At 30.8% G+C, this 16,515-nt stretch overlaps 1 protein-coding gene across 1 annotated transcript in view; it reads left to right on the forward strand.

Annotated features, from left to right (window-relative positions):
* Positions 1–14,785, forward strand: part of LOC107444771 (glutamate receptor ionotropic, kainate 2) — a 112,313-nt gene extending 97,528 nt beyond the window's left edge. Inside the window, exons 13-16 of the mRNA XM_071186014.2 lie at positions 636–834; positions 4,145–4,370; positions 8,264–8,535; positions 10,601–14,785. Coding sequence (XP_071042115.1) covers positions 636–834; positions 4,145–4,370; positions 8,264–8,535; positions 10,601–10,786 — 883 coding nt within the window. The 3' untranslated portion in view covers positions 10,787–14,785. The remainder of the gene's footprint in view (positions 1–635; positions 835–4,144; positions 4,371–8,263; positions 8,536–10,600) is intronic.
* The last annotated feature ends 1,730 nt before the right edge of the window (positions 14,786–16,515 follow it).

A 16,515-nucleotide genomic window follows, 5' to 3' on the forward strand; every position in this document is an offset into this window, starting at 1 on the left:
ATTTTAAAAATGTAAAGTTGGATTATAGTTACTAGTAAATGGAGCCTAACGCGAGACTCTTCCATCTATTGAGAAGAAATTCATTTAAGGGAATTAATTCACATTGTATGCTAAAGATTCATGAGAGAGTTAGGAGATGCTAATACCTTATTGGTTAAAATTTACCAGCAAAAAAAAAAACACGCAAATCAGGTGCTCGATCGCATATCCAAATTCTCATTTTTTTTCCCAAGCAGTGCGAATAGCTCCTAAGCCCTTAAGTTGCAAATTAAATAATAAATTTTGTGGCGCCATCTAGTGAAATTGCGAACATATGATGTGTGTATTTTATAAAAGATTAAGGTGATTGTACTAGAGGTCGAATTAGATCTTAACATGTCTCAGTCTCTATAACCCTAACGTGATAATCCAGGTAGATTAAGTAATCAGTTGTATTTAAAAGCTAACAGTTTGTTATGTGTGTCACAACGATAAATATCAATCGTAAAAATTATAATCATTAATCTTTAACTATTTTAAACATTATTTAATTATTAGAAATTGTTATTAGAAATATTTTACAGCATTGATACGCACACAATTATTGTTTTTATATATTTTATAACAATATATCAATGAGATCCAAATATACTTAGGGCAAACTCAACGAGAATGATTGCCGTCATGTGGTGGTTCTTCACATTAATCATGGTATCATCTTACACAGCGAATTTGGCAGCGTTCTTAACCGTAGAGAGATTGGCCTCACCTATCGAAAGTGCTGAGGATCTCGCCAAACAAACCACTATTCCATATGGATGTGTAGCATCTGGTTCAACTCAGTCATTTTTCAAGGTAATTAATTCTATTTCCTTTTGCATAGGCTGTTATATAAACGTTCCAAATCTGCAGATCCAGCATCATAAATTTGCTGTTAAGTGACGGGATGTGATTTTTGCGCATGGGAAATATCGCATGCGAATGAAAACCTGATTGGCGAGATTTTCACCACCAGTGTGATTCTCATTCGCTTGTGAAAAAAATCACACCCATCAAGAATGGTCTTAACGTTGTTAAACGTTGTCTGACATCAAGAAAAATAAAAAAAGCCACAGTTTACGTGTCTTACACTCGAAGTAATACGATGATTTTAAACTATACATACCAGTTTGCTGAGAAGTGGTATGAAGGGGAGAGTGGGGTCAATTGTAACATTTTTTACTTAACTATTTTTAACTAACAAAAAATCTAATATATTATTAGTATTAATTGACAGACGAGTAAAGTAGACTATCCTCTACTAGAAACAAAAATAAATACCTTATTTTAAATATTATTATATTAGTTATTAACAATTTTCGATAGTCGAGCACTTGTTACAATTGTCCCCACTTACGGGGTCAATTGTAACAGTTCATAAATTCAACTAAAACATAGTTAATTATACATATTATCATAGTTGCGATATATATTTTTTATTGATCAAAATGGTAGTGATATTTTAGGAGTAAAAATAATAATGAGCAGAGACCTAAAGGGTTAAACTTTTAACTTTAAGGGGTTAAAAATTTTAATTTATGCTGTGAAAGGTGACAAATAAAATAATACACATGTAATATAATATAAATGATATAGGAAACTATTGGGGGTTCTTAAAGAGTTAAGTAATGGTTTGTAAACATAAGACTATTTATTTTCAGCTGTTGCAATCGTCCCTTTACTTATTGTTACAATCGTCCCCAAGACGCCATATCAGCTTCATTTGTTAAAAACAATGCTAGTTAATTAACAAAACTAATTTTTTTTATTGAAATGTTAATTAAGGTGTCCACTTACATATTCGGTTAATAATTTTTATTTGTTTAAACAAAATTACTTTGTTACTATATAATATTCTAATACCAAAAAAAAAGTATTTGCGTAGCGTGAAAATATCTTTTGTGATGTAACTCTTTCAAAAGTACATAAAAGTGGTTGCCAGCAGGGGTGTGCATGTAGATTTATTAAATACACCTTGTGCGCCACCTTGGAACCAAATCTAGAACACTCGAAAGTTTTGCTCTGTTACAGTCGTACCCTGTTACAATTGACCCCACTCTCCCCTATAGTTTAAAATCATCTGGGCTTTAGAATGGACAAATAACTTAAATATTTTAAAAGTTATTAAACTTTTTTGAAAATCACCAATTTGGCGACATTTTTTCACCAAGATAAGAATTATCAACATCACTGTCTTATTCTAAGTATTTGTAAATTTTAACGAGCCCAATAATGCATCATTAGAGTAAGATTTTAAGTATTAAAAAATTAGACCACAAACGCTTTGCACTTTCACAAAACTGTGACTTTTCTCCATAGTGACGTTTTGCACCATTTTCAAAATAAGCGTAGACAGTTGACCTAATAGTCTTGAGTAACAGTTGCAAATTCATAGTATAAAAATAGCATATTATTCGCAAAAAAGCATTTAATATTACAACGGAACCTTCGGAAATCAGCCTCACACCATCAGCTGATATGCCAGGTACCCGTACTTACATTGTCACGCCACTTATACAAAGTGAATAGCTGGCGTGTAATCGAATTGGCAGTACAGGCTGTCAGACGATCATCACATTTGAGTCCTGCAACTGCTGACCAGAAAACAGAAAGGAGCAAATTCCCCACCTGTTTTTGATGTTTTATCAGCAGTTTGCCGTCACCGACGTTGCTGCGTATCAGCTGCTGATCTCGGTAGAGTTCATTGACCTATCGATTGTGGTAATTTTATTAGGAAAAGCAGATTTTTTTGATTAATTTTATGGAGGAAAAAAAACAAATTTATTATATTTTATAAATATAATATTATATTTTTATATATATGATTCAGATTTGTTATAAATATATACGTAATTTGAGTTGACTTAAAATCTTTAACAAAATTAATTTTTTCGTAGAATAATACGAGAAAACACGCAATCTTTTGGTTTTTCGGTATTTGATATCAATAAGAAACTAGAAACTTCAACAATCTCTAGAAACCTCAACCTCAATAATAAAAAATTTACACCGTAAACAATAAAAAAATAATCCAGTGTAGCCTAAAATAATAGAATATGTAAATTAAGTTGGTAGAAAATCTTTCGCAAAAATAATTTTCGAACACGTTAGTAATATTATAAATAATATGACACCATTTTTCTCTTTCCTTATTCAAAATTATTTTTTTCTATATTTTCTGTTTTTGACCGTGATCTGAAATAGCTCACATATGCTTTTAAAAGTTTAAAAAAATCTATTTTATGCGGAAATGGTATGCGGTAAGTTATTGAAAAGTACGTGGTTGGAATACATAAAAAACGAAATTGATGAAACTACGAGGAAAATGGATGTTTGACTGAAATTCCAACTATATTCTGTTATGTAACAGTCTCGGATCTTACTGGCTAAAATTATAAAAAATGTTCTTGAAAAAAACGTGCAAACACTAGAATGTGTAATTTTTTATGCTTTTATAATAGAAAAGTGTTGAAATTACTCCATTATACGAACTACAGTATTCAAGAAAGGTATTATAAGATAAAATGGGCAACAAACCTTCTTCGTACTTGGTTTATACATATAGAACATACAAAAAAATACAACAGAACAGGGTCAAAAAGGAATAAATTTTTAACAATGATTAAAAACATGAAATAAGTTTGTATTTATTTCCGTTGAGTTTATTTCTATGCTTGCAAAGTTTAATTCTGGATTATGTTGTGAATTTTTACAAGAGATTCAAACAATCAAAAATATTTCAGACTCCCACATTATTGGTACTTTTTGAGGCGCAGTTTTTTTCTGATTCGTAGTTGTGAAATTAATGTTACACTGATAATACATGCAGAAATTTTTCTCAAATGACATCATACCACGGAAGAACTACATTAGCATGATTGCCAAGCCCTTCAATTCAAATAAAAGGCGATAAAACTACGTTTTAATTGCAGGCCACAGAACTTTTAAGGCAATGACTTCGGACAATTCTGTTTTATCATCGTTTTTATTGTTCTCTTAATAGTTTTTTTAATAGCTATTTAATCGTACAAATCCCTTGCCATGAAAAAGTGATGATACATATAATAGCATATCATTTTTATCTCACCAGACGCTATCTAACAGTGCTTTATTTCATGTTTTTCAGGAGTCCGAGTTTCCTACTTATAAACGTATGTGGTCTTTCATGGAATCACAACGTCCATCGGTATTTAGTGATAACAATCAGAAAGGTGTAGAAAGAGTAAAGAAAGGCAACTATGCTTTTCTCATGGAATCCACTACCATCGAATATATCATCGAAAGGAACTGTGAACTGACACAAGTGGGAGGTCTACTTGATTCCAAAGGTTATGGGATCGCAACGCCTCATGGTGAGTAAAATATTCAAATCATATTTTAAATGAAAAGAAATAGCCCAATACACTTTTAAAAGCATGTTCTATCCTTTGTCTCTGTAAATATTTGATGCTTTGATTTAAAATGTTTGTTTCCTTTTTTTATTCTGTGGAAATTCATTGTAGCTAAATTTGTAGCCAAATTTTGTAGCTAAATTTGTAGCCATTGTAGCCAAATTACCCTAATCATATTACCATTTTGGATACATCATTAATAAGATACATTTTTTTTGTAAAATCCATTTCTACCGTGAAATATAATACCGTAATTTTTACCGTTTAATAAAAGTGATGTTGGCAGATGCAAATGCTTTTGCTAAGTCAAGACTATTCACCCCTTTAAAAATCAAAGCCCACGATCAAATAACTAATCTTGACATTGATAGAAAGACAGCCACTACTCTGATCAGACTAAGAACAAAACATCATAAAAACATGAAAATTTCTACAGATGGGACTAGAAAATATCAAAACTGTGGCAACTGTCTTAATGTGGAACTGACACCATATCATGTCTTTAACTGCCCTGCAGTCGTTGCAGGCCTTCACCTCTTAAACTACCCCACAGAAGAGGATTTGTATTCTTTTAATGCCATAGAAATAACAAAAACTATTCAAGCACACCATGAAATATGATTCAATAGAGGATACGACACCAACCAACCAATAAAAGTGATTCAGTGCTTTTACGGGAAATATAACTGTAAAAATTACATATATCAGATATTTTATATCGGAACAAAAACTACCGACACCATTTTGGATACATCATTAATAAGATGCATTTTTTTGTAAAATCCATTTTTACCGTAAAATATATTGCCATAATTTTTAACGTTTAATAAAAGTGAATAATTACCGTTTAATAAAAGTGATTCAGTGCTTTTACGGGAAATATAACTGTAAAAATTGCATATATCAGATATTTTATATCGGAACAAAAACTACCGAAACTCTGAGTGCCGGTACTTTTTACTTTACTTTGTTCCTAAATTTTTTAAAAGGTGGAACTTGTCTGATACGATATCTGATATTAAAATAAAAATGATCCATATTACAATAATTAAAGCTATTTGAAATAGTGTTTCCATGGGTTTTTTATTTAATATTTTTCCCATACTTTAATAAATTGTTAAAGTGATCCAGGAGGAGTAGATCGGTGAAGTGTAGAAACAAGAAGAAAAATGAAAATAAAACTTATTTTACAGAAAATTAAACAGCACAGTTTGTAATTTGACAAAATAAATTTATTACAGAGAGTACCGTAGGTCAAGTTTGATAAAACTGATTTTGCGCATGCAAGGTGTATAACAAACGGTTGGAGCAACAAAAGATCTTGCAAAAATCAATTTGTAATCGAAAATTAATATATCTGTGCAAAACATTTTTTGAAGTGAAACTTCTAATGCGACTTCCAACAAGGTTGCGTTAAACGCTTAACGGTACCATGGCAACGAGCGGCCTGTGATCCTTGCAGAGATTTTAATGTGAATTTCTCGTTACCTGAAGCTGAAACATTATTAACCTTCCTTAAAGACAAATTTGGATTGGAAATGATAAATGGTAGGAATGATCCAACAACCAAAGGGGTAACTACCATTGATGCAGTTTTTGCAAGAAATATTAAAAAAATAGAACTCAAACAGGGCTCGAAAAAACTCAGAAATTTTACCCGTCCCCGAGGACGGCTTGTCCAACAATGCACCCGTCCTCCGTTGAAACTAACCCGTCGCTTTTAAATAAATAAAAATATAATTTTCTCCTATTTATAACAAACATTTATATAAATTACACAATGAATTAGTCGTTACTAGGATTACATTATATAGTAATAAAAGAAATACTAGGTTATTAATAGTAACCTAGTATTTCTTTTATGAAATAATTTAAGTGACAAGGGTCAAGTTATCTGGAATGTCAAGTTATCCGAGGGTACTGCGTTTTTTAAATGAATCAAATATGACGTTTGCCAGTTCCACAATCAAGCCAATGATTTACAGAGGTTTCTGAACAGAAATCTGAAAGGGGTTTTCCATTTAGGCAGATGTTCATAAGTGCTTTTAAAGCTTCTTGTTTAAGACAAGTACGTATTGTGTTTTTTTGTAAGTTTATTGCTGCAAAGCCCCTTTCAACCGCTGCAGTACTCCCAGACAGAGAAAACATCAATATATGCGCAGTATGTTGCTGTATTGTGGGTCATTTTGCTGCCTTGTAACTTACAAGACTCTTGTAAGATAACAAAAATTGAAAATGTATCACGAGCATTAACGGGAAAGTGGCCGTCCGCGCGGACGTCGGATTCGAGAAACTCGTTGTCCGCGGAGAATTTTTGGCCGTCGAGGACGGGCGGACGGGCTGTTTTTCGAGCCCTGAACTCAAACATTTCGTATTTTACTTTAGTTATCATAATCCCATTGTAAATGTTACAGATTTGGATATTTCTCCACTCGAAAATGATAAGTGAAAGATGCGATCAATTGCGAATTGTAAGCAATGTTAATAAAGTTTGTCTTAAAGAAACAATATGATTTCACTAAAAATCAATTTCTATCCCTTCCTATTTTTATTACGAGCGATTAATCCTCACTTCGGCCTGATCACGTTATTGGTCGAAGATGACATCACTGTTTGGGGGAATGGACATGCTGTGTACTGCATAGTAAATTGGCGACAGATCTTGATTTGGCTACAGATTTTAAATCTAGTTTTCAAACGCACTCTGTTTACACGTGGTATTAATGTTTCTTGCTTTATCTATAATGTTTTCTTGTTTTTATTTATTAATGTTTCTTGTTATTATTAATTATAAATCAGGTGATTTGCGAATATTGCGAAAAAATATTTAAACGAAATAAAAATTTATACGAATCATAAAGCTGACTTAAAAACTGGAAGTTTGAAATGAATTTACTTAACTAACATGTTGTTTAATTATGTTATTTGACTTTAAACTAAATTTACATGTTGTTTGATTATGAAGTTTTTAAAATTATTCATAACACAACTAAATAACGATGTATCAGTAAATTTGAGCTTATATTTATTTCAACTTCGTTACTTTATAACTGTAAAAGATAATTCTCAAGGAAAAGCAATAATAAAAACAACTTATTTGTAATATTGCTATACCATCTTATATTTGCAAAACATTCATTATTTTTGTTTATCATGTTTTTAGCTTTCATGAATTTCTATCAATTAAAACAAAAATATTGTCTGAAATAATGAAGAGGACATTTACCTATCTCTCCCACCCTAACGACGACATATAATATTACGTAAAAATTTACTAGGAGGAAATAAAATCCGAAGCACGTGTGAATGCAAAATTTGTCGCCAAAATCATGCAAACACTAGCCAATGGCCACCATCTCCCTTCCCCCAGTGATGTAATTTTCGACCAATAGCGTGATCCGGCCCAAGTGAGTATTAATCGCTCGTTTTTTATTTCCACATTGTTGTTGTTGTTACTTTACGTCGCACTAGAGCTGCACAATGGGCTATTGGCGACGGTCTGGGAAACATCCCGGAGGATGATCCGAAGACATGCCATCACAATTTTGATCCTCTGCGGAAGGGATGGCACCCCCGCTTCGGTAGCCCGACGACCTGCGCGCGAAGTCGAGCACTTTACGGTAGCACAGTTTAACGAGGACCAATACCGCACACCCTCGGTCCCTACGCAGACTGATCCAAGTGTCCACATTACGAAGTTTCACTTCTTCCGCGCGGAGGGACTTTACGCACTATTTTTTCAAAAAAATTACTTTGTTTTGGATCGAATTAAAAGCAACATTAAAACTATGAATTAAGTAATAATTTCTTGATGCTGATTAAACGAGTAAAGTAATAAAATTTATATTTATTAGGATCTCCTTATCGGACTCACTTGTCTTCAGCTATCCTGAAACTTCAGGAAGGAGGTCAGCTGCATGTCCTCAAAGAACGTTGGTGGAAAAGGAAGAGGCTTACTCAAAAGTGTGCTAAAGATGACGCCACTGGCTCGAGCTCAGCTTCAGAATTGGGGCTGGCGAACGTTGGTGGCGTCTTTTTGGTTCTTATATGCGGAGTCTCCGTTGGATGCATCATAGTTGTGTTCGAGTTTATATGGAAAGCCAGAAAAGTCGTCAGTGAAGAGAGGGTAAGATAAACGTCTGAATTTTCTCACTCGCTTCAAATAACTAATTTCATACGATCTGTGTTTTACAGTTTCTTTTGTGGTATTTTAGAAATTAGTACAACATTAAAATTAAAATATAAAATTATACTACCCAAGTCAAAATTCTCGATGGTCCCATCAAATCATTTTGATGGTTTTTTTTAGGTTTCAGTGCTATTCATGATGGTTAAACATCATTTGATGGTCACCATCATCCAACATTTTCCATAATGCGTTCATGGTTTTTGATATGCCAGCAAACTTCCATCATTCCATGGTGGAAAATGCTACTTATGATGGTTAATGATGGTTAACCATCTATGATGGTTAACCATCTATATCATATCAACTATACTATATCATATCAACTGTACTATAACCATCTATATCAATTATACTATGATGGTTAACCATCCAGGGAAGTTTGATTCTCATGGACTAACAATCCATGATAATCCGTGATGGTCAATGATGTTTCGAACTGTACTTTTTCATGATGGTTTAATGGAAATTCTTGTTGGTTCTCAGGTATATACCACACCAAAACAATTTGAGTTTTTTTATGTTGGCCTATCATAAATTAATCAGAATTCCTACATTGGGATGATGGTTGTTCATGATCGTTCCAACATTTGATTTCCGAGAAACTATATTGAAATTTCTGTTGGTTTAACATGAACAAGCCATCAAAACAAGTTACTATTCTTATCTTGAACCATCATAAATCAGTCCAAATTCCAACATTGGGGTGATAGTTACTTATGTTGGTTACCGTCAAAAAATATAATTGATTATGATGGAATTATTGATGGTTACCATCAAGATTATGTTGGTCCAACAATGGAAAACCATCAAAAAAATATTACTTGGGTTCACAAGGTGAGATGATATGAGATATTGAGAAGTACATTTAGAAAAATTTTAAATTTATTACAACAAATTAAAGCGAGATATCGTTTGTTTTACTATTTGGTTTCGGTGTTCTTGTTTTGGGAACAAATCCTTTTTTCAAAAAGATTAAGAGCTATTATAACTTAATTTTTTCATTCTCAGCATTGCATTTATTTTTCAAAATTAAGTCGTTCGTGTCATATTATTAACTGAGAAGTCGAACATATTAAAATGATACAGGGTCATTTTAATAAATAAATAATACAGGGTCATTATTTACTCATAATATTTTCTCATAATATTAAAATGAAATACATTTAGCTAAATACTTAATATTAATTAAATTTTACGATCATGTTTTGGTGGAAAAGTGGTAAGGAATTTTTAAAATGTTACCCACTGTAAAGACTTAGCCGTATACTTGAACTTCTGCGATTGAAATTAACCAAACTTGTAAATTCTGCATTCGTAATTAGAAATAAACACAATAAAAATTATCTATTAAACAATCATTTCTTATAAGTCACTAAAATAATAACTCCCTAGTGTTGGCCTCTCCTCATGACCCTACGCCAACTTTTACAGTTATTAAAAAAAAAATTATGTAAACAATACCTTTCATTGGCAATTTTTATATATTTTCTGGAGTTATCAAAAGATACTGCACAGGTCTCAAGAAGGAAAATAGCTTCTCATTGACACTAAAAATTAAGTGAAATCAGTGGAGAGCATACTTTTCACAACACGGTTCATATATTCCTATCGTAATTATCTTTATATCGATCATATCTTATTACATCTAAACACCAAAATAATTAAAAAATAATTAAAATTGTATTGTTTTATGATTTTAAATCTAATCTTCTCATTCGGTGACTTGGGTCTTCCCTTGCATTTATTTCGACTGAATCAAAAATATAGCAGGGGAAATATTTTGAAATTGTTTCGGATAAAAGTTAATACATTAATATTTTCCACGTAGTCAAATTGAAGTGGAATCAGCGTAGATATGAGGTAATAATAGGTAATTAATTCTACTAACTAGTGAAAATGCAAATCATCCTTTATCAAACATTTGGTATCAGTGTCTTCATTTGACTGTTTCCTAGTTCCATATTTTAATAAATCAGTATCGATTAAAATATTTGCATTTCAGGAGTCAATTTGTGCACAACTTTGCCGAGAATTCAAGTTTGCAATTTTCTGCGGAGGTTCTACGAAACCTATGAAGCGTGATGAAGATAACGCTGGTAATTCAACGCCGCACCAAGAAAATGGTCTACCTTTCATGCCCATGCCCGGATTCTCTTCTTCCAGTCCCTCTAAAGGATTTGCCTCCTGACATGAGGCCCCCCTGGTGCAGCCCTTAGTAAAGGATCCCGAGGGCTCCACGTACTATAGGTACGGCAGGGGGACAGGCTCTGATGTATAAACTATTATTTGATGGATCCACTGACTCTTTTGAAAACGGAGTTCTTAACGATGATGCTTCGACAAATGGTATTAATACTTCCAGTGACTAAGTACTCTTTAATTATAACTTACAACATACAACTTTTGAAATAACAATGGATACAAACCAATGCAGGGTATAACAAAACTAATGACCATAATTGTGAGAGGTGAACGGAAAACGAAACAATCACCGTACAATGTGGGGAAGTTAAATCAAAGATCGGTTTAATGTTTCATTTCTATAATGCGATTGTGGAGCGGGGTGAGTAGGCCGGGTCATTGCTTTTACCATCTGTTTTCTGATATAAATTATGATGTACAGATGCGTTAGAAGTAGTTTCAGATCATTATTGACCCAATAAAGAACCATTTCCACGTTAACGTGGAAATTCTTACCGAGCAAGTAAGACTGAGAGATCGTAACAAATAAAACGTAGCAGCAATATTAAGATGAAAAATTGCTTCTTAGGAGGTAAATTATAGTTATTATCTTAATAAGTTTATCTAGATCTGAAGTCAGAGGATGAGATTTTAACTCAACATTGAAATCGAATTCTCAGAAGCTCCTGGTTTCTTCAGGAAATAATTTATACCACTTTTTTACCACTTGTACGAACCGTGAAATTCTGCCCGAGCTAGCATGGTCCTTAAGGTATTAAATTTTATTCTTAAACCGTCTTCATTAACCCATAAGTGTAACTCTAGAGTGACGTTAGCAACAGAACATAACTTAAAGACCTTAATATTTTTTCCAGACGCTACTTTCATAAAGAAAAGCATTGACTATGTTTGGTCCTTCTTTTGGCGGCCCTGATCTGTTACGCCTAGATATTTCTTTTCCAGCGATGTCAAAAAAGGCTTAGATTACTCGATATACATCGAATAAACAAAGGATGCCACATGAGTTAACGTCATAGTTTCAGACGTGAATGACATACAAATAATCTGTGAAAATTCACATAGTACTCCCTGCAAGGTGAAACGTTTTCATAGTACTTTCCGAATGGTGAAATATTTTCACAGTAACGCAGGGCATGACACGTTTACATAGTATCCTTCACACGGTAACATGTTTACATAGTACCTTCCGAATGGGGAAACATTTTCATAGCACACTCTGCATGTCGTAACGTGTTTATATTACCTTTCGCATAGTGAAACATTTTTTTGGTATATTCCGAAAGATGACACATTTACATAGTACTTTATAACGGGTTACGTTTGTTCAGTACCCTCCACCTCCAATTTAAAGCCAATATTGGATTATGATGGTTACATCTCAAACGAGGAATTGTTGTGAAGTTTTCAATAATAGAGAATCTTTGAGTTTATTTTTCACAGTGCAGTCTTCCTTTTGCATTCCGATCCCCATTGTACGGTGACAGTTGACATATTTTATAATCTCTGTCAGTTGTGGCCATTCGTTTTCTTTACACTGTGTATATTATTTAATTGAAAAGGAAGAATATGCTTAGAATATCCAATATTGGATATTGGTCAATAGTTACGCTCCGAGAGACTATGAAAATGGAATAAATACAGCAAACTTTGTTTAGAATTTTAAGATATGTTAACTAAGCGTTTTTGAATAGGATTCAATAATTTTTTTCTATTTGTCTCTATATTATACTTTGAAACCTTTATTACTAAAAAAATTCTTGGTTATTCACAAATCTTGATATTATTATTTAAATGTACTCATTATTTATAAATAAATTGTTTAAATATTTTATTACCTTACTCCGTAGAGTTATGTACATGGTATTATGCAATAAGAAGGCAGAAATACATTCTGTATAAACATACGAAACTTGATTTTAGACAAATACTTGTTCATTTTATATTATTTCAAAAGAAACTATAATTTTTGTATGATAAACCATAAGCAATTCACCAATTTACAATAAATCAATAAAAATAGGTGTTTAAGAAATTTGATTACCTTAAATTCGCTTGCAAAAAAGTGTAACTAAACCTAGTATAAAAAATTTTTTATGTGATAGACATAAAAAATCAGTGAAATAGGGCTGGGATAACTCTAGTTTAATAAAAGAAAATAGATTGGTTGTTTGATTAATTAATCTAACAAGTAAAACATTAAGACACATTTAAACTGCAAAAATTTAAAAATAACATTGCAAAATGCATTTACATATATATATATCATATATATATACTTGGTATAAAAGATGTTTTGGCATTTATTTTGTCATAATGTAAGACGTTGATGATTTTAGAGTGATAATAAAAACAATTTCAATATTTCTGATTAGTTAGTAGCTTAACATTTAAACAAGGCTGCATAAATAGTTTAAAATTACAAAATACGTTGACTTTCAAATAGTAGATGAACGAGATATCATGATAATGAGAAGAACTAAATAATCCTTGGCTAATACTGGAAGATTAAAGTTTACCAAAATTATGCAAAAACAGTAGAGTAGATAAAATTAATAGTCTTAATAAATATATTTTTTAAAGAAATTTATTCTAATGTAACTCAAAACTACCTTTAAATTTAGAAATAAAGTTAGAGTAATATTTAAAAATTAATGTATTCTATATATAATATTAAAAAAATTTTTGACATACTATTGCAAAGATATTCCGAAAGAATTAGTAGACTAATTAACGTATAAAACAAACATAGCTCAGTTTCATTGGGTATTGCTTAGATTGTAACATGAACATTTAATCAAAAATGATTAAATTTTTAATTTTTTGACAATATAAATCGATTTTTTCCTTTCGAAAATTAATTAAAAAATTGGATTTATTTATTTAATTTGAATGTAAAAAAAAATAGTTCATTTGTTGTAAATTTGACTTAACTACCATGTTTTTTTTTATTCTCGTTTGCAGAATAATATATGTAATTTTTACAATTAAATATTTTTCTTTGCTGTTGTATTTCTAGTAAATGTTTATCCCAGTATTCCAGTTAAAAAATGGTTATTATTCGCTTGTTCCAACTCATTAATGTTACTAATGAAAAAATATATTGTTTCAGATACTAATGAAACAAAATTCGAATAATATGACTTAAAACTTTTTGACTATAACATCGCTAACACGCTTATGCTTTTTATTATGCTGCAATTTTTTCAAGCAGCAGAATTTAGAGTTTCCTCTAAAATTTATGACAAAATTTACAAACAAACTAACAAGTGATGTCATAAACTAAAGTGATGTCATAAAGATCAAACTAAAAGTGATGTCATAAAGATCAAATAAGTTGTCATATATTAAAGTTTGTAACATCTTTTGAAAGTCGATTAGGGTTCGCCCTACTAAAGAAAATTTGCCCGAGTCCATTATCGCAGAGCTCACTGTTCAGAAAAAATAATATCACAGACTTCGCTGCTCGGGGAATATGTTGTCAGAGAATTCACAGCCTTGGGAAATTTTCATCAAAATTTTGCTTTAGTAAAGATGTTTTATAATTAGCTGTACTGTAATTGAACTACTCTAGTACAGTTTAGTTGATTCCCCGTCATTTCAAAATATGTCCCCTTTTTAGTTGCTGAGCGAAACAATGGACATGAGGATGCATTTCCCTTTTCACCCTGTTTTGTGCAACATTACACTTTGTTTCATGCTTCCCCCAATTACATCACACAAATCAATTTTGTGTAATATACTTGGTATATGATATGGAAATTAACATGTACTTTTAACCCATTTTTGGGACTTCCAGGGTGTTTTTTTTTTTAACTGAACAAATCAAGATGTGTTGAGATGATATTTCTTAAAAACTATTTTTAAGAAACTCGTTAAAATTTCATAATATTTGAGGCTTAAGGAAAAAGGTAATTTCATGATTCATTTAGAATTTCTGCTATTACTAAAATAAGCTTTGTACCATGCTCAATGCTTATCTTCAAAATCATTGTCAAAAAAGATGCAAAATTGCACACATTGGGATATACAAATCAATATTTAAGAGTAGTAAAAAATACTATTAAAATCAAAAAGATGTGTACAATAGAATTCAAAGAAGGAATAGAGGAAGGGGGAAACTCTAAAAACTCACTATAAAATCACTTTTAAAATCCAAGGAATCACTATAGAGGAAGATGGGACTAAAAGCATCACAACTTAATTGATTGAAGGAGGAAACAGAAAAAAGTTGAAAGACGTTTCTTAGAAACGCTCCCATATTTTCTATGTTCAACCATATTTCCTCTGTTCTTACATCTTCCATTTCTTCCTTTGTTAAATTTTGAATTCTATTGTATAATATACCAATGATATCAGTCTTAAAAGGATTCTGAAAATTCTATATAAGTGCGATGACTACAGAAATCATCCATGTATATTAATAATCAAGCTTATTATTATTTTTTAAAACTAGTCTATTGATAAAAAGAGTTTTTTTTTTAAAAAAAAACAATTCATATATATATATATATATATATATATATATATATATATATATATATATATATATATATATATATATATATATATATATATATATATATATATATATATATATATATATATATAATTTTATGTTAAATATTTTTATTCGAACTTATTAACTATGACTGGAAAGTAGCTTTTCGTTCAATTAGTTTATTTTTATTAATTCATTTGTTTGAATTTAATTGCTGTATTAGTTATTGCAGTTGTTAGTTTAGTCATTGCGAATTTTTAAAAAATTCGCAATATTTTCATCGTGTTTTTTTTAGGCATTTTGCGCTGTTGCTGTCAAGCATATAATAAGTTAGAACTGACAATGATAGGTTTTCTGATTTTTTGAAGTAGTTAGGGGGGTAATAGTTAAAACTAATCACCAAGCTAATTTTTGTTTAAATGGACAGTAAAACGAAAGCACAACCTTCACCTAAAAAAATTAACAACTTCGTTACTATCGCGATAGTCACAAACAAGATAAGTATCAAGGGTCAAAATATATCGTGCTTTCAAGATCGTATATCGTTAGATTTTGCAATTTCATTTATTCTTTTATATGCGACAAAAATGTAGGTGGAAATTCTTTTAGTAATTTTCCAATTAATTTCACCGTATTTAATAAAAATGTACAAATTATTGTAAACAATTTGCGACTTGTTAATGCATTAAATTTAATGAAAATATTAAATTAAATCACACTTATTGTATGATTAATGTATAAATAGTTAAAATATTATCATGCTTTTTACAGAATTTTTTAAATACTTTTATATCTAGATTGATACTTTATTGATGTGGTAAAGTATAATCATAAGTGTCCATTTTAATTATTTAAAATTTATTCTTTATTAATTTTTAATAATTAGAAAATCCAAATGTAATCTTAATTGAAATTATTTTAATTTAAAAAAATAATATAATCAATCCAATTAATATAGTTTAAGATTTTCTAGGATCTTTAGAAAAGTAGAAGTTTTTACGATACAATTAATCTATTTGACTCTTCTTGAGATTTAAAGGACTGGATGATTCAGTGTATCAAACTGATGAAAAAAATAATGGAGAGCGTCCAATCGAATTCCATTAACTGACAGTGATGATTTTTCAATGATCATCAAAAGTCATAGCTGAATACTGGATACATGAGTTTTCTTATTTTTATACATGGAACTTTGATGAAAATATGTAGCTCTGATA

The sequence above is a fragment of the Parasteatoda tepidariorum genome, chromosome 5 (genome assembly GCF_982258835.1).
Source record: "Parasteatoda tepidariorum strain Cologne lab strain chromosome 5, Ptep-v5.0, whole genome shotgun sequence".
In the NCBI taxonomy this organism is placed as follows: domain Eukaryota; kingdom Metazoa; phylum Arthropoda; class Arachnida; order Araneae; family Theridiidae; genus Parasteatoda; species Parasteatoda tepidariorum.